General features: G+C 40.2%; 1 protein-coding gene across 7 annotated transcripts; it reads right to left on the bottom strand.

The window, feature by feature from the left end:
* Positions 1-306: 306 nt before the first annotated feature.
* LOC121888119 (NACHT, LRR and PYD domains-containing protein 12-like) lies at positions 307-17127 on the bottom strand. 7 transcript variants are annotated; one of them, XM_042399475.1, is made up of 13 exons: positions 17044-17127; positions 15858-16076; positions 14879-14992; positions 14177-14290; positions 10766-11001; positions 8694-10560; positions 7672-7845; positions 7371-7544; positions 6796-6969; positions 6126-6299; positions 5874-6047; positions 3262-3435; positions 307-1625 (listed from the first exon to the last, which is right to left on the bottom strand). In XM_042399475.1, exons 2-13 carry the CDS (start codon positions 15977-15979, stop codon positions 1619-1621), a joined length of 3504 nt encoding a protein of 1167 aa, XP_042255409.1. In that variant the 5' UTR covers positions 15980-16076; positions 17044-17127; the 3' UTR covers positions 307-1618. The 7 variants fall into 7 exon arrangements, with proteins under 7 accessions (XP_042255409.1, XP_042255412.1, XP_042255411.1 ...); XM_042399478.1 differs by lacking the exon at positions 3262-3435; XM_042399477.1 differs by lacking the exon at positions 5874-6047 and having other exon boundaries at positions 308-1625.
* Between the last annotated feature and the right edge of the window lie 1168 nt (positions 17128-18295).

Below are 18295 nucleotides of genomic sequence, written 5' to 3'. Positions count from 1 at the left end.
ATTTTTTCCGGTCAAATTTTCTGCACTTAGCCACACTATGGTTCACGTCACGCACACAGCAGCAGCTGCAGCACAGACAGTGTAGCCACACACATACACAACATGCACGTTGCACACAGTGCACAGAAAGCCACAGCCGAAGTCGCGCACACAGTGCACAGACACTGCAGCCACACACACATAGATGTTGTTAGTATGGAAGTTATTCATCATAAGTGAAGAGGACACAAAGCTCACTAATTTGCAATACCTTTAAGTCCAAAAAAAAAACAACAAAAAAAAAAAAACTTATTTAATTCTTATAAAGAAAATCAGAATCACCAAAAAAAGGAATCGGTAGGTCAGACTTTTAAAAAATTGGAAATCAGAATCGGCCAAGCGAAATTGCAATCAGTGCATCATTAATATTAATATGAAAAATGACAGCTGTGTCATTTTTGTTTAATGGAAACCTTTTTATTTGTATGTCAGTTCTTCGACTGTGCCAGAGTGGAGCACTGGAGCCCATCTTGGAACTCGACTCAGACTCAACCTTGATGACTCGGATTCAGGTAATGGGGACTCGACTAAGACTTGAGACTTAGTGACTCGACACAGCTCAGAGAGAACATCCAAGATAGCATGCTGACTTTCAAGAAAAACCCCTAGTAACACTGAAGTGACCAATCCATTGTATTTGCTTCAGGCTTATCAGAGCAGGTGCATTTCCGTGATGATTAAGGAAAGAGTGACGCAAACCTGAAACCACAAAAAAAGGTTTTTGACACATGGCTCAGCTTGCATCATGTGCACCACTGCCAGATCAATATTTACAGTCTCAATGTTGCATCTGTCTCATGTACAATCACACTTTAAAACAAAACCATGCTGTGTCAGCATTTTAATATTTGTTTTCGATTTAAAGCAACACACAGCAGGCATAAAGGCAGATAGCATAATAGCACTGGTTATTTTTAATCTGGTTTGGACCTAGCAGGTGGGCCACAGTTTAACTACAGTTTTCACCTTCTCTGCCCACACGGAAGAAGCTTGGCAGTAGCAGGATGCATGCTTGTGGAATCCCCCGTCCATCTCCATTTCACTTTTCTAATTAGTTGGTTGTCATTTTGTAATTATAACATCTTTATAATTTGTGGCACCAATAATCGACAGGGGAAGTAAGAGTGTGCATCTTGCTTTACAGAGTAGTCTAGCCATGACTGAACGTGATACCCACTCAGGTTAAATGCATGAGGATCCTGGCTAAATACCCACATTGGCCATCATTTCAGCACAGACTGTGACACTGTGATTGTGTTTAAACTGTTGTGTGAGTCAGCAGAGTCTCCTTGTTCTGGCCGTAGAGCCTTGCTGTTGTTGCGTGGTGGTGGAGGAGTCTTTGTACCTTGGCCAGAGCTGGAGAGCTCCGGTATATTCTCCGGCTTAAACAAACAACAGGAATAAGAGCTGGTACTAGCAGTTGAGCCAGGGGCAACCAGTATCACAATATCACTCCACAGCAGCCAGGGTTCTATGGCAGGGACGCACTGTATTGGTTGGGTGGGAAGCCAATGAGGGATCAGGACCTTTTCTTTGTTCTGGTGTCTCCATCCCTCCTCATGTCATACCTCACGTCTGTCTACACCCTACACAAGACAACAGATACAGTATAATGGATAATAAAAAGGATAAACTAAAGTTTTACAAAAAATTCAAGACAAGACAACATGTAACACAACACATTTGAATTACTTATTATATGTACAGTATCTTATTTCATAGCTGTGTTTTATTTTTATTATTGTTTAAGAAGGAATAGACCTGTCGGATGTTTCCAAAAGAAATTTGCTGACAGAAGCTCAGATGGAAAGTGATATACTTGGATATGGAGAATGTTAATAAACAGAGGATCAGATAACCAGGGTGCAATTTGCTGGGAGGGATGGTTGGGAGTTCCCCCTTCTGATCTATGTATCCCTGAATTATACTGCTTTACCCACAGACTGCTATGTGTCTGGATGAGGAAAAGACAAGCCATGAACTTGACATCACATCACTGAGAGGGAAAATATTGTGCTACTTGATTAGGGATGGGAATTAATAAGATTTTATTGATACCAATGCCATTATCAATTTTGCTTATTGATCCAATTTATTGATTCTCTTATCGATTCCTGGTCAATTTTTTGTGTGGAAAAAAAGTACACAGGTTTTCAGTGTCAACGCAACTGTTTTATTATCTCCACTGTTTGAATATATCAAACATAAATGGAAGGTAAGATAAATGGTCCACAGCCAAAAGTTAACTACATTAACAAATGAATGAATTAACCTGAAAGCATCTTACAGTCTCCTGCCCATATAAGAATAAAGTGAGGAGGAGGCAGAGTGCTGATCTGTGTTGTTATTAACGTTGTATCTCCAGTAGTGAAAAGCAGCCTCTCTGCTGCACTGTTAGCTCTGGGGAGAGTCATCATTGCACAACACGCTGAGCAGGTGCAAGGTTTTTGAGGTGAAACAGACTGAGCACCAAGTTATTTTCTTTACTTCAGAGTTGGTTTAGGTTATTTAATGCTGCAGTGTGTGTTGATCAGCCGGTCTTGTTTGTTACTGCTGATCGCTGCTCTGCTCTGCTAATGTTAGTCTCTGGGTGACAGAGAGTTCACAATATACTTCACATTCCTCTTGCAAAGGTAATTGTTTAGTTATTAAATCAAACCATGTTTGCAACTGCTGCCATTGTGAAGATGAATTACAAGATAGCTGAAGATAACTTAAGCATGTGCGCACTGTAGACAGTCCAGAGGCTGCACTTTTCTTGCAATTGAGTTCCGCCTTTTTCATTCCATCAACATTATATGCTTGGGCATCAATAGGAGAGACTGATAAGCTTGGAGGCATATGATTCCGATGGATCAGACAATTTGGAACAAGGTCTCAACTGGAATCGGTTCTCGATTCCCATCCCTATACTTGATGAATTAAATACATATTTTAAGTGGATTAAAATATTCCTGTAAATGCAGTGGTCAAGTTTAAGTTTCATAATTGTTTTATTTAAAGGTGATTCTTATTTTATAAATGTTACTGTAACAGCTGCAAGAAATAGCCTAATATGCTTCATAGTCCATATAGGCTCTCTGTGGTTCTGATTATTTTCATGAATAAAAACATTTCAAAAACACCCACTACCCCTCTTTTTTTACAAATCACACCCTGTAGATAACTGTAGCTAATGTTTAAAGTAAAACTTTTTTTTAAAAAATCCCACTCTCTACTGACCTCAGAGTCTCCAGTCTACAGTGTGGACTTTCCTTAAGATCACACAGTAGCTTCATTCTTGAAATCTGCAGCTTGTTGTTACTCAGATCCAGCTCTCTCAGATGGGAAGGGTTGGATTTCAGAGCTGAGGCCAAAGAAGCACAGCTGATCTCTGACAATCTGCACCAACTCAATCTGAAAATAATTACAACAGTACATGAGAGGACACATATTCTGCACATTTCAATGTGCATATTTTTATTCTGGGGCTCTACTGGAATATCTTCGCATGATTTCCAGTTAAAAACTATTTATTTGTCTTATACTTGCCCTTTATGCAGTCCCTCAGTTCAGGCTCAGTCTGAAACAGGCTGTTTTAAACACCTTAGCAACAAAGGCTACAGGAAAGAATGGACATTTGTGGGCACACATGACGATCTAATTGGTTCATGAGGGGGAAGTAGAGGTAACATTGCAAACAAAGTGTTGAGGGCAGCTGAAACCTGGGCTTTATCTTACAGGGAGCATTTTACAGATATTCACATCACGTTTTGGAACTTGAGGTGAACCAAGTTTAACATCTAATATAACAGTATAAAAAATAACATCACAAAAAGCTTGATATATCCCTTTTAAAATGAATAATAATCCGATTAGATCATTTCAAGTTTTAGGTTAAATACTCAGCTGATGTCTGACAACCTGCACCACAGTCAGAGACACTGTCAGGATAAAATGTCTGTGGTATACAATTGCATGAATGTGATTGGATGTTACTGGCCACAAGATGAGTGTGTGGCCATACATTTACTGTATATGCTGTCTGATGTAAACACGCTCAGGTTAGGCTTTTGTTAAAGATCTGGTAACACAACCTTTGACTCATTTTTACAAATACTGAGTCTATTTTAAACATATCTGTGATATTTTATTCACAAAAAGTTGTAGATTTCTCTAAATCCATCTTTCCTTACAGCCCAGATTCCCATCTGTCCTCCAGCAGGTGGTTTCAGAGGCTATTTACATGAAATCTGCATTATTAATGAGCACCTACTCCGATTGTCTGGAGGTGTTGCTCCCACCTTCACCCCCAGCCAATCAGAACACGACCTAATGAATAATGTAAGTTCCCGTACCCTGCATCTCAACATGGGATAATGGATGCTGCTGGATGCGTAAAACAGTATATAGCAGACTACAAACCAGAGTCTGATCATGGATGGGAAGGGAGGAACTTGCTGTTGCACAATTGAGATTTCAAAATGGTAAGATCGTGTCAAAGTTTCCTCACAAGGTAGCCAGAGGTCACTAGCTTAGTTTTAGCACACTTAGGGGCAAATTCACAAAAGGATTGCTCAGCTTTTGTGGCCACTAAACTTGCACAAATGAGACAAAAAGAAACTGTAATTCAAACAGCACCCACAAAGGGCTTATCTCTGACTTTCAGCTACTTAACAATAAAAATGTCCCGACAGCTCTGGTGGAGTTCAGGTTTCTTCTGTAAAGGAATAGCAAGTCAGATTCTGACTGATCTGGTGTTTGTTAAGGTACTGCTGCTGTGCTGCTCTGCTGCATGCATAAATGCACACAACCTCTTTCTTATTTGGAGATGTTTCAGCTGCTGTGTGATGCTACAGCCAGCTGTGACACACAGCCTGCTGTAGGCAACAAACAGAATATCAGTACTGATGTTTCTGCAAAATTCTGAATACATTCAGTGATACCTGAACAACGTTATTGTGAGATTCAGACATTACACATTTTAGACCTTTCTGAGTCTGAGTAATAGCTGTATTTTGACATGTGACATTTCAGTTATGTTATAGATGCGGAATACTAGAGAAGTAAAAGAAGCTAGTTGGTTTGTGATTGTGGAAAGCTCTGTGTGTGTGCACACCTATGCTTAAAGATACACAATTTGAGGCTTTTGTGCTCTCTGCAGTTTTCATTATGGACCACTCTGTGCTGAAATGTGGAGAAAAGCCTGAAACACCGGAAACCACTCAAACAGACACAAAACAAGGGCAAATTGCACTCAGCTGAAAAACTTAATGGGCGTGTTTGTGCCGTCATATCATTAGCATATTATCTTTTGTGAATCGGACCTTGAGACGGGGCAGTTAGCAGTTGCAGATGATGCAAAATTCATTGTGCTATCAGTAGCCACAATCCATTCTTTGTGAATTTATCCCTTAGTGTCCTGCTTTGCTCACCATCCAACTGAAACTGAACAACAAAAGTTACATACACTCAGCAGCAGCGCTGGGCAGTGGCAGCAGTGGCCTCGTGTAAAAGCTTCCTGCATATTTGATTTGTTCTGCTCAGAGTGACAGTGATAAATTGCCTCAGCACCGCTCACTCTGCAGCCACGAATTTCAACATTTCAAATAAGTTAAAAAGACAGAGGAGATAAAAATGAGTAATTTTACAGCACATGAGGCCCCACCATCACCCTAATCCATCTCAAAGCGCTTTTTCTTGTTTTTCACAGTACCAGCTCTTTAACAGTTTATTTGTGTAACAACCTGTCTCAACCATAAAATCCCTTTTTGGTAATGCTTAATTTTTTTACCACTCAAAACGATGTAGTAAAAGTAGTTCGTAAACATGCATTAGTGAAAATGGTGTCTGACCTCAGAGTCTCCAGTCTACAGTGTGGAATCTCCAAAAATTCACACAACAGCTTCACTCCTGAATCCTGCAGCTTGTTGAGGCACAGATCCAGCTCTCGCAGGTGGGAAGGGTTGAACTGCAGAGCTGAGGCTAGAGAAGAACAGCCTTCATGTGTGACCAGACAACGTGACAGCCTAGAGAAAGAAGATTTTGACAAATCACTGTTGACATTTAAATAGAGCTCCATAGGGAGGAAAAAAGACATCCTCTACCTCAGAGTCTCCAGTCTACAGTTTGGACTCTCCAGTACATCAGACAGCAGCTTCACTCCTGAATTCTGCAGCTTGTTATTACCCAGTTCCAACTCTCTCAGGTGGGAGGGGTTGGACTTCAGAGCTGAGGCCAGAGAAGCACAGCTGATCTCTGACAACCTGCAGCAACTCAATCTGACAAAGAACACAATGTGTGCATTAAAATCAATTCATAATCTGGTTGGATCATTTTAGGTTTTAAATGTGAAATTTAAGACTGCTATAAGCTAAGACTTATGAAAAGGATGTCTTTATCATTTTATAACTTTGGATTAGCATGTCAGTCTCAAACTGACAGACTTCATAAATGTCATAAAAGGTAAAGGTACTTTATTTGTCACATACAATTGTACAGTGAAATTCAATCTCTGCATTTAACCCATCCTAAGTACTAGGAGTAGAAGGCAGCTGCCATGTGGCGCCCGGGGACCAACTCCAGTTCTATGCCAGTGCCTTTGGTCAGTGGAGAGCATGTAATCTCCACACAGAAAGGCCCTGCCCCAGCCAGGAACTGAACCCAGGCCCTTCTTGCTGTGAGGCAACAGTGCTATCCACTGAACCACTGTGATGCCCATAATAATATTAATGTGAAATTCATAACAATAAATCAGGTAATAACATTCTGTCTGACCTCAGAGTCTCCAGTCCACAGTGTGGAGTCTCCAGAAAATGACAAAGCAGCTTCACTCCTGAATCCTGCAAGTTGTTATTGTTCAGATCCAGCACTCTCAGATGGGAGGGGTTGGACTTCAGAGCTGAGGCCAGAGAAGCACAGCTGACCTCCGCCAAGCCACAGCACCTCAATCTGAATTTGAACAAAGTATGAGATTATAAAACAACACAATCCTGCATGGAAACCTGGTTGAAATTATCCATCATGACATGCAGTAATCAGAAGTTTATTGGTTAGATATGGTGTATAATATTCCGAAACGATATAGTCAACTCCAAAAATTGTGGCCAATAGGTTGACAACTTCATAAAAATGACACAATAAATAATATGAATAATTATATGAAATACCAAAGGCTTGATCTTGTTACTATTGGTTGTTCCTTGTTTAATGCACGTTTTAAATTGTTACCACGGCATTTACACTGTACAATATAATCACAACCAAGAAGATTTTGACAAACCACTGTTAATGTTTAAATAGAGTTCCATAGGTTCCATTTTCCAAAAAAAAAAAAAAAAAAGATCCTCTACCTCAGGGTCTCCAGTCGGGAATCTGAACTTGCAAATTCCGGAAACAGCAGCTTCACTCCTGAATCCTGAAGGTAGTTGTCACTCAGATCCAGCTCTCTCAGATAGGAGGGGTTGGACTTCAGAGCCATGGCAAGAAAAATACAGGAGCTCTCTGACAGTTCACATCGATCAAGCCTGTGATTGGAAGATGAACAATAAAACGAGAATTTTATAAATAAACTTGCCTAAACACCATTTCCAGTTACAGCAATTTACAGACCGTTACAAATTTTAAGTAATTCATCATGAAAGACATTGACACCTCAGAGTCTGTAGTCTACAATATGGACTCTTAAGTCCTGCAGACAGCATCTTCACCCCTGAATGCTGCAGATAATTTCCACTCATATCCAGCTCTCTCAGATGGGAGGGGTTGGACTTCAGAGCTGAGGCCAAGAGTTCACAGTGAGTCACAGAGAGTCCAGAGTCAGAAAGCCTGTAGTAACAAATACATGAAAAATCTAGTGACTAATAAAGTAGAGCAGAGACTGAGCAAAGAAACTGCTATTTAAAAAGGATCCACATATTTCATAACTGTCAAATCAATAATGCAATACTGATTTGATTGTAATGTAATGTAAATATTCACTTTGGATTCATGTCATAAACAATGTACTCCAGTGCTGAAGTTATACAGCAGAGGAAAGTATCAAACCATCTAAAGACACTTCTCAAACCACTTCTGTAGTATAATTCATGTACATAATAATCATTGGGCTTGGGGAGGGTATCCAGTCATTGCTGTCAAAAGTATAATTTAAGTAAAGTATAATTTTTGGGACTTTGTCTAGTGTAACGCAAGTCAAAGTCATGTGACCTGAGTACACACCTCTTCTGAGAGGATTAGTTCTCTCCTTGCTGCTTTTTGGATGGTCTGGCAGTACCCTTAAAAATATCAGATCAAATCTAAGAAAATCTAGCTGTAAATACATTTCTTGTCCAGCTGTCAAAAACAACATTCAAGAAATATCTTCATTTTAACATTTTTAACATTCATGTGAAGTTGATATATTGCCTAGTTTCTGTAGCATGTCTTGACTTTTCCTGCCTGTTCTACCTGTGAACCTGCTATCTGCTGGTTTGTGATACCTTGTCTCATTGTTGATCCTTCTATTTGTCTGATCAAACCTCCTTGCCTTTTTCTAACTGTTAGACTGGTTATCTTTAAAGTCATGTCTTGGTGATTACATTTAGATTGTGTTCCCTGAATCTTGCTGCTAGAAACTGTGATAGAGTGACAGTAGCTCTACAATGATTTATAATGATGTTACAATCTGTGCTCACCGAGCCTTTCTGCAGTTCCTCACAGCTGAGATCAGTCTCTGTCGTCCCTCCACTGATGTTCTGTACACCTTTAGGTCCAACTCATCCAGAACCTCCTCTGACATCTGCAGCATGTAGGCCAGAGCTGAGCAGTGGATATCAGAGAGTTCCTTCTCTGATCTGTTCTCTGACTTCAGGAACTCTTGGATCTCCTGATGTACTGAGCGGTCATTCATCTCTATTACACAGTGGAAGATGTTGATGCTTCTGTCTGGAGAGATTCTGTGCGTATTCATCTCCTTCAGCTTGTTGATGGCTCTCTGAATGATTTTGGGACTGTTCTCTGTTTGACCCAGCAAGTCTCCTAAGAGCCTCTGGTTGGACTCCAGAGAGAGGCCATGAAGGAAGCGAACAAACAGGTCAAGGTGACCATTTTTACTTCTGAGAGATTTCTCCATTGCTCCCATCAGGAAGACATCCAGAGATGTGTAATGATTAATGTCCCTGTCAGCATCATCATCATCATCATCATCATCATCATCTTCTTCTTCTTCCTCCTCTTCTTCTTCATCATCCATATCTTCCAGGAAGTCCGCTAGTGCCTCTGTCTTCCTGTTGGTGTAACAGTGGTACATGTAGACTGCAGCCAGAAACTCCTGAACGCTCAGATGAACAAAGCTGTAGACTGTTTTCTGGAAGATCACACTCTCTCTTTTGAAGATCTCTGTACAAAATCCTGATAACACTGAGGCCTTTGTGACATCAAGACCACAGCGCTCCAGGTCTTCTTGGTAGAACATGATGTTCCCTTTCTCCAGATGTTCAAACGCCAGCCTCCCCAGCTTCAGAAGAACATCCCTGTCAGCCTCCGTCAGCTCCTGTGGACTCTCATGTGCCTCATCATACTTGTGCTTCTTCCTCTTTGTCTGAACCAGAAGGAAGTGTGAGTACAGGTCAGTCAGGGTCTTGGGAAGCTCTCCTCCCTGGTCTGTAGTCAACATGTGCTTCAGAACTGTAGCAATGATCCAGCAGAAGACTGGGATGTGACACATGATGTGGAGGCTCCTGGATGTCTTGATGTGTGAGATGATTCTCCTGGACAGCTCTTCATCACTGAATCTCCTCCTGAAGTACTCCTCCTTCTGGGCATCAGTGAAGCCTCGAACCTCTGTTACCCTGTCAACACATGTAGGAGGGATCTGACTGGCTGCCGCAGGTCGGGAAGTTATCCAGATGAGAGCCAAGGGAAGCAGATTCCCCTTGAAAAGGTTTGTCAATAGCATGTTGACTGATGACGTCTGTGTGACACTAGACACAATCATCCTGTTCGTGAAATCGAGTGAGAGCCTGCTTTCATCCAGGCCATCAAAAATGAACAAAACTTTATAGACAGCAAGCTTCTCTGCTGTGACCTTCTGCAATGTTGGATGGAAATCATGGATTAGCATGAGAAGACTGTACTGCTCATCTTTGATCAAGTTCAGCTCCCTGAATGAAAGCAGAATCACCAGACTGACATCTTGGTTTTCCAAGCCCTCTGCCCAGTCCAGAGTGAACTTTTGCACTGAGAAAGTTTTTCCAATGCCAGCAACACCGTTCGTCAGAACAACTCTGATGTGTTTCTGTTGGTCAGGTAAGACTTTAAAGATGTTGTGGCACTTGATTGGAGTGTCTTGGAGGATCTTCATCTTGGAAGCTGTCTCAAGCTGCCTCACTTCATGTTGGGTATTAACCTCTTCACTCTGTCCCTCTGTGATGTAGAGCTCAGTGTAGATCCTGTTGAGGAGGGTTTCACTTACTGCTTCATCAGTTCCTTGAGTCACATGTTGACATCTCCTCCTCAGACTGATCTTATGTTCATTTAAAACCTTCTGCAGACTGTCATCCACTGACACAGAAGAAAGAATAATCAAAGTTTAAACAGAAACGTACCTTTTACACATTAATACAAGCATGAAAACAATCAATAAGGAAAAGAAATCATAATGAAGAAAGGTTTAGATTGCTTGAGACATTTTATATGGTCATGCAGCATGGGTAAGAAATCTGTTGCTTAAAATTCCTGTAATTAACAGACAAATCTACAGTCTTACTTTGTACAGTGCTGCTCTGGCTGTCTGTCTGCAGTCCAGGTGTTGTTCTGGATCTTTCTGCACACTTGGGACAGGAGGAGTCTCCTGATGAAGCAGACTGGTGCCAGTATGAGGTGGTGCACTGTCTGCACAACCAGTGTCCACAGCTGGTAGAGACTGGATCCTTCAGGGTGTCCTGACACAATGAACAGCAGGACAGCTGCTCCTCCACAGAAACACCCCTCCCATTCCTCTCTCTGTGAAGACAAAAACATTCAATTTTAACTAAATTAATCACATGGTTTTCTTAAACGTCTCCTGTGACTCCAATCTTGATTTATATACACTGGCTCCCCATTAAATTCACAATTTAGTTCAAGAATTTTGTTATCAGCCCTTTGTCAGCAGCAGGTATCTGAGGTCCAGTCAAGGTTTATCGGTTGTTCCTTGATCAAAGCTTAAAACAAAAGGAGACAGAATTTGAAGTTGTAGCTCCTAAAGTTTGGAACTCTCTGTGGACACCTTAAAAAGAATTTCCAGACCCACCTGTGTAGACCTGCCTTTTTCTATTTATATTAATTGTTTCTGTTTCATGTCTATTGCTTTTGTCTTTTACTAAATCGCCAGCCACTTGTCTTTACCTGCCAATAAGTACCCTCACCAAAAGGTATACTGTACACAAGGTTCATGCTTACCCTACCTGGTTCAAACACCCACTGTGCAGCATTCCCAACCAACCAGTATCAGTCTCTACTGTGAGAAGCACAGTCTTTCACTGGCTTCCCACACTCCAACACACCAGTCGACCAAGCCTGAGGTACTGCTATTGGTGTAGGTACTACCACCCACCAATGCCTTTACCCTACAGCCCCGTGATTGCAGAGTAGTGTTTTATGATTTCCCAGGAGGAAAGATGAATGAACACTTTTGTGGATAAAATGCTGGTTTCAGAACATTTGGACTTCTTAGCTGGAGTACCAACAGCTGTTAGGATTTGAGCTGCTTGGTTAGCCGCCTGTTTCTCAGCTGCAACATTCTGGAAAGGTCACCTTTTTGGGGATATTGCCTATACGCTATACTGACAGTAATAATGTAGCGTACAGAATCCACTAGGAACTAAAAATAATAAAGAACTTCCAGTAGGAAGGTGATGTGACAGACATTGTGGATGCTGATTTGAGTCAGAGTCGGTTATGCTTTCCACATCCATGTGCCTGGGAAGATCTGCAAGGGTTGCATGACATCAATTTTGTCATTTTCCCATGTCAGTAAGGGTTGGCAAGACATGTGATCAGGATGCCTCCTGGATGCTTCCCTGGTATTTCAAGCATGTCCAGCTAGGATGAAACCACAGGGCAGAGCCAGAACACACTGGAGGGATTAATTATATATTATCACCTTGGAATCTCTTGGAATCCCTTAGGAGGAGCTGGGAGATTAAACTTTGGCAATTTCAGCACTTCTTCTAGTCTTGGTGTTACTTATTTAAGCAGAAACTCTGGGATAAAACATTGTGACCTAAAGCCATCACAGAATCTACTGTAAGAGTTATTTTCATGTGTATATACACCCTTACAACATGGAACGTGGAAAACTGATTCCAAGATATTATAAACACAATGGAGGCAAAATACAAACAACAGAGCCATCAGTTCAGCACTGACAAGTTAACTCTAAAGATGTGCAAAGATTTTGAAAACCAGGTGAAGCATTCCCTCATGATAGTATCACGAGAATGTGATACTGATAGATGTATTATGTATATTGCAGGGGCACCGGATTCATTTCAGAAGTGCAGGAGCCAAAAAGTCTGTGTGTGTGTCAAGGCCTTTTCATATTTTCTGCGTTCAACGTCCATGGACAGCTGTGGACTTGCACACAGACCGTGGACACACACACGCACACCGTTCCATTCATACTCTTCGGGGGTCTACAGACACGGGTGCACTCCACATGTTGAAGCATGATAACTTTCCAGAGTTGTGCATATTACAAACCACTGTGCAGCGTTTTTCTTATCAGCTTAAAATGCAATAATCTGTTACTCTAACCGGACTGCTGGATCATATTTCATAGTCTCATTGGCACTTTAAACAACACGCCCACACCAACATAGCCCCTAATTGTTTTACACAGGACTGTTTTTAGCAAGGGCAAATTCTTCAGAAATCAAAAGAAAGAATCTGACGTACAGCCAACTGTGGGTAACAAACAGAACATCAGTAATGATGTTTCTGCAACATCCCAGATTACATTCAGTGACACCTGAATGACATTAATGTAAGATTCAGACATTAATCTAGCACATTTCAGACCTGCCTGAGTCACATTAATCACTGTAGCCTATTCTGAGGGACATTTCAGTAGATCATGTTATACATATGAAAAACTTCTAAAGTAGTAAAAGTAGAAGTAAAAGAAGCAAAATACATGGAAGTTGGTTTGTGATTGTGGAGCGCTCTGAGTGTGCGCACCTCTGCTAATTAAAGACATGCAATTTGAGGCTTTTGTGCTCTCTGCAGTGCCTCAAGACACTGTTTCTAAATGATCTCAAACATATGGCATTGTTGTTCCATTGTTAGACTATCATCTTGCTGCTGTCTTTTAAAATATGTTTTTTTTCTCTGCCTTTAGTGCATTCATTAGCTATTATTAGCACTTCTGTCATCATGCAGGTCCTGTATGGGGAGTTTTTTTTGTTTTGCTGTTAATTCTCTGGCTGTCATCTTATTTCATGATGTCAGACTCAGAAACAGAAGTGATCGAAGCTGACTTATTTGAATTGGTTTCTACCTCAGTGACAACTCAGCATAGTGCTCAGATTTCTGTTCATCATGGTGAATCAGCTTCAATAATTCTGGAGAATTTAAAAGCTCAGGATATTAATCTGGCTCCATGTCTGGAGCTCTCGTAGCTTCAGGACTTGGCTAATGAAGTGGTATGCTAAAACCCTTCAAAGCTGAAGCAGTGGCAACCCCAAACCCAAAGCCTTGGCACCACGTTCACGGCTGTTGTGTTCACTGTTGCTGTTGACATGAACACAAATGAGATGCACATTTTCTTTACTGCAAGTGTTGCAGTACAGGGGCTTTTGAGGGGATACAGTGATTCACAACTTAAAAAGAACATGGGTATAATGTTATATAATATATCCTACTTCCAGTGTCAGTGGTATATTGTATGGCTTAATTAATTCTGATTTGCAAATATTTACTGTGATTTTATATTGTTCTTAGATTTTCTTATTTTCAAATAATACTGATCTAGATTTATATAATGTAGGTTCAGGTTTTGCTGCAATGTAGTAGCAGTTACTAAACAGATATTGACAGTTTTGCATCAAGAATACAATACTTAATGCAGTATTTTTTCTCTTCTTGCTCACTCAGTCATCTTCCATGAGGTTATTTTGCAGCAGAACCAGTCTCTTACTTTGTGTCTGAGGGTCCAGGTTCATTACTGAAGAATGGAGGTGAATCTTTGGACCAGTCACTCTTCATAGACAGACAGCTGGATACTGGAGACTCTGCCCTCTGGTACTGACCTCTGGAAACAAAAACATAATTTTATTCAGATTATTCTAACAAACAGCATCCTTGCTGTGTCATCAGAGAGCTGCGTTTTGTCACGCAGAGCTAGTCAGTCTGGATGTGGCTTAATGCAGCAGATGCAGTTCTGATAAGCCTCTAAGACAGCATTCTGTTTGTTGGAAATTAACAAATCATGCACCTTTAAACTGAAATGATTAACAATGGACTTACCACAAAGGTCAACAGGTCAAACACCATTGGGTCAGATTTTACCATTTGGTAAGCTAGGCAACTGTTTGGGGCCACCAATTAAACGGGCCCCAAACAGCTATAGACTTATCATGTTCTTCATATATGAAACATACAAAATTACATTACTATTATAACTCATTATACCCCCAAAATAACTTTTAAAAAGGCCCCCAAAGTGCTTTAAAAAAAAAATTTGTCAATAGACTTCAAACAGAGACATCATGGTTTGCTCATACATATATCACATACTGTATGTGTTTTGGGATTTTTAAAGCTTGAAACATCCGGTATAGAGCAGAGCAGAAACTGACTAATTAGTATCTCTGCACATAGCAGTTTAACAGTGTCTTACTTTGTGTCTGAGGGTCCAGGTTCATTACTGAAGAATGGAGGTGAATCTTTGGACCAGTCACTCTTCATAGACAGACAGCTGGATACTAGAGACTCTGCTCTCTGGTACTGACCCCTGGAAACACAAAGATCATTTTAGATGAACTATACATTGGTTAAAGGCACAAACCATCAAGATTCTGTTAAGCCATTTTAATACCTTGACATCACTGTAAAAACGAACACAATTATGGGGCTCACAGCCTGATACTTGATGGTTAACATTTAACATGAATACTGGGCTTCCATAGAAATGCTCACCCAACTTTTGGCACATTTCACTGTGTGAAAAAAAAGTGAACTGTTGTTAGAGCCCATCACAAGGACACTACTAAACCTTGGTATAAAGAATTAGATATTTGAAGTTGTATCAGTATTTTTTTACTACACTGATGCTACTTTCGGTCTCTTTGTCTGCAATAACAAAATTAATTAAAAGCAATAGAATTGATGTTATTAAATGAAGAACAAGAATCTGTCTCCAATAGAAGGAAAAACAGACTTCAGGCACTCATAGGTGGAGCAGGAATGAAAAAAACTGGGATTAAGTTAAAAAGCCTTTCTTCAACATGGCTACTTACAATTAAAAATCTGACCCGTTTCGACCATAAAGGTCTTCATCAGGCTAAAGGGGTGAACAAACAACAGGCAAACATTTTATAAACTTGGCAGGGGGTGTCACCCAATCCTGATTATTGAGTGAATGCAGGTGTTTGACCGCAAATGAATCACAATGAGAAGCCATGTTTTTCACAAATCTTTTTCCAATATTTTGGGTCTATCATTTTCAGGCTTGTGCACAGAAATGAGATGCTTTTTGTTGAGTTATAAAAACAATCCTCTCACTGTAGAGACAATATATTTTAAAGAAGGTAAAATTTTACCTTCTTTACTTAATCATATTTCATCAGGTAGATTCAGCAGTGTGATTAGTCTCTTACTTTGCGTCTGATGGTCCAGGTTGATTACTGAAGTTCAAACCTTTGGACGAGTCACTCCTCATAGACAGACAGCTGGATACTGGAGACACTGGTCTGTCTTCATCTTCTTCTAAATCATTCATCTTCTAGACTTCAGTCGGTCTGAGACGAAAACCAGCAACACTGAAGACACAGCAGACTTCAGAAAGGGGGAAAGTGGGAACTCGTCTCTTGAAATTTCTGGGAAACAAGTTGAAAGATAGAGTGAGTTTAAATTTCGTCTCACTATTAATTCTGCAAACCCTTAATAGGAAAATTCACAACATCCTACATTTGGCTGATTGGAAATGAAGCATTAGGGTGTTAGAGCAGATAAACACACAGTTGAATCAAGTCCTTACACTTTTAATCTTGTGTTTTTGGCAAAATGAAAAGAAGAGTCAACCCTCCAAACTCTGTATAGATGAATCTTGGTTGCAGGTGGAAGAAGCCCAGTCATCATCACTGCGGCGGCACCTCACTTGTAATCGCACATATAGGCCCTAACACTGTAATTTATGTAAAAGGCTCTCACTGTTGGGGTGCTTTTGCCAAGAAATACATGTAGGAGTAATCCAGTAAATGCAGTTACTGTACATGTTGAAAATTTAGTCATCATATGCCCTTAAAATACTGTCTGACTTTTCCACGAAACAGAACTCACTAAATAATTGGACTACAGTGAAATGATTTCAGTGCCAAAGTCATCACAGATAAGATGTTAATATTCTGTCTCCACTGTGTTGCCTATTTTACTTTAATCATGTTTTAATGGGTGATTTGTAATGGTTTTGTAAGAAGTGGGGGTTGTCTGCCAGCTGTCTGTGTGTGTGTGCTCAGGAGTGCCAGGCCATGCTGCCGTGCACTTTGTATTTGCTGTATTCACCAGGGCCACACCTAATTTTCTCTATAGCCACAATGTGATTTCTGGCTACGCTACTGATTTTTATCATGGTTTTATCAGTGTTCAATGTTGTCCTGTCTGTTCTGAACTATGAACTCAACCAGACAGTTTCCAAACATTGTTGTAAAGGTAATAAAGTTAACTCAAAGTCATGCAAATACTGAACTGTTTACGGACCATCTACAGTCCACAGAGAGACTGACAGTAAAATAATAATAATAATCATCATCGTCATTATAATCATAATGTTGGATTAATACTCACACTGGTCTTCTGCCTCTGCTGTGCTTGCTCGCCCTCTAAATGGAGTCTGACGTGTTACTTCCTCATCCTTGACTCAGTGAGCCCCCCTGTGGTTTCATTTGAGATGTACAACATCACATGATACAAGAACAGATGGTCAACTGTTTAAACTGAAACTCTCTACTTTACTCTACTTTTGAGGGACTGAAAACTTTGATATTTTTTGTAAATGTTGCTTCATCTTCACAATTAAAATCTGAAGAAACACTGGAGGTCTCTCTGTCTTCTGACTACAGCCTGTCCACAGTGCAGCATGTAGCCTAAAGAATCACCTGGCAGAGCGGCTCCATCCCTCCACATTTCCTGGAAATCATATGATCTCCTGTGTATGTGTGTCATTAATTTTAGGATGAACGCTTGGTTTAAAGTTAAGATTAGTTACAAAAAATTGCATTTAATCTTTTGTTTAGCTGTATATGATCACATCTCCTATGTGTCCACCATGAGGGACAAGGCATGAACTTGACATCACATCGCTGAGTGAAACTATTGTGCTACTTGATCAATTACAATTAAAAATATGGATGAAACTATTCCAGCAAATGCAGTGATCGAGTTCAGGTTTCGTAATTGTCTTATTTAAGTTCATTATTTTATAAATGTTACCGTAACAACTGCAAAAAATATCCTAATAGGCTCTATAGTTTATATAGGCCCACTGTGGTTCTGATTTATTTTCATAAATAAAAATGTTTTTGAAAACATCCCCCCCTCAAGTTTTTTCTGGTGGTTGTCATACATGTCAGATTTCAGACTTGTGATGTCAGTATTACTATTATTGCTCCTGCTAGTATTACAGTAATATTACACAGTCAAAAGCCACCAAGAGTCATATCAGGACAGTCAGTCAGTTCAACCACAGAAGGCCTCACTGTAATGTTACATTTATCAATCAGAAATGCCAAACATTACCTAGTTGCTGCTCTTATTGTTATTATTGTTAGATGTTATGCTTTTCTCTGTTTTCTATCATTGTAAATGGAATATCTTTGGGTTTTGGACATTTGAAGGTGTCATCTTGGACTCTGGGAAAATGGGATGGGCGCTTTTTAACTATTTTGGACATTTGTAGACCAAAAAATGAATTAATTAATTGAGAAAAGAATTGAATGAATCAATAATGAATATAACCCTTAATTGCAGCTCTAAATCAGAGCTCCTGCTGCTGCTCTGTGGGAGCAGTTTAAACCTTGCAGCATTTTTATTTTGGTCC

This window comes from Thunnus maccoyii, chromosome 21, assembly GCF_910596095.1.
Source record: "Thunnus maccoyii chromosome 21, fThuMac1.1, whole genome shotgun sequence".
Taxonomy (NCBI): domain Eukaryota; kingdom Metazoa; phylum Chordata; class Actinopteri; order Scombriformes; family Scombridae; genus Thunnus; species Thunnus maccoyii.
This window is presented reverse-complemented; position numbering and strand designations above follow the sequence as displayed.

Excerpts from the sequence above, each read along its gene's own strand:
- LOC121888119 (XM_042399475.1), bottom strand. The coding sequence starts at position 15,979 with ATGAATGATTTAGAAGAAGATGAAGACAGACCAGTGTCTCCAGTATCC. Across the intron at positions 7,545-7,671 it reads TGTAGACTACAGACTCTGAG|GCTTGATCGATGTGAACTGT; the intron begins GTGTCAATGTCT and ends TTCCAATCACAG. Across the intron at positions 6,970-7,370 it reads TCCCGACTGGAGACCCTGAG|ATTGAGGTGCTGTGGCTTGG; the intron begins GTAGAGGATCTT and ends GTTCAAATTCAG.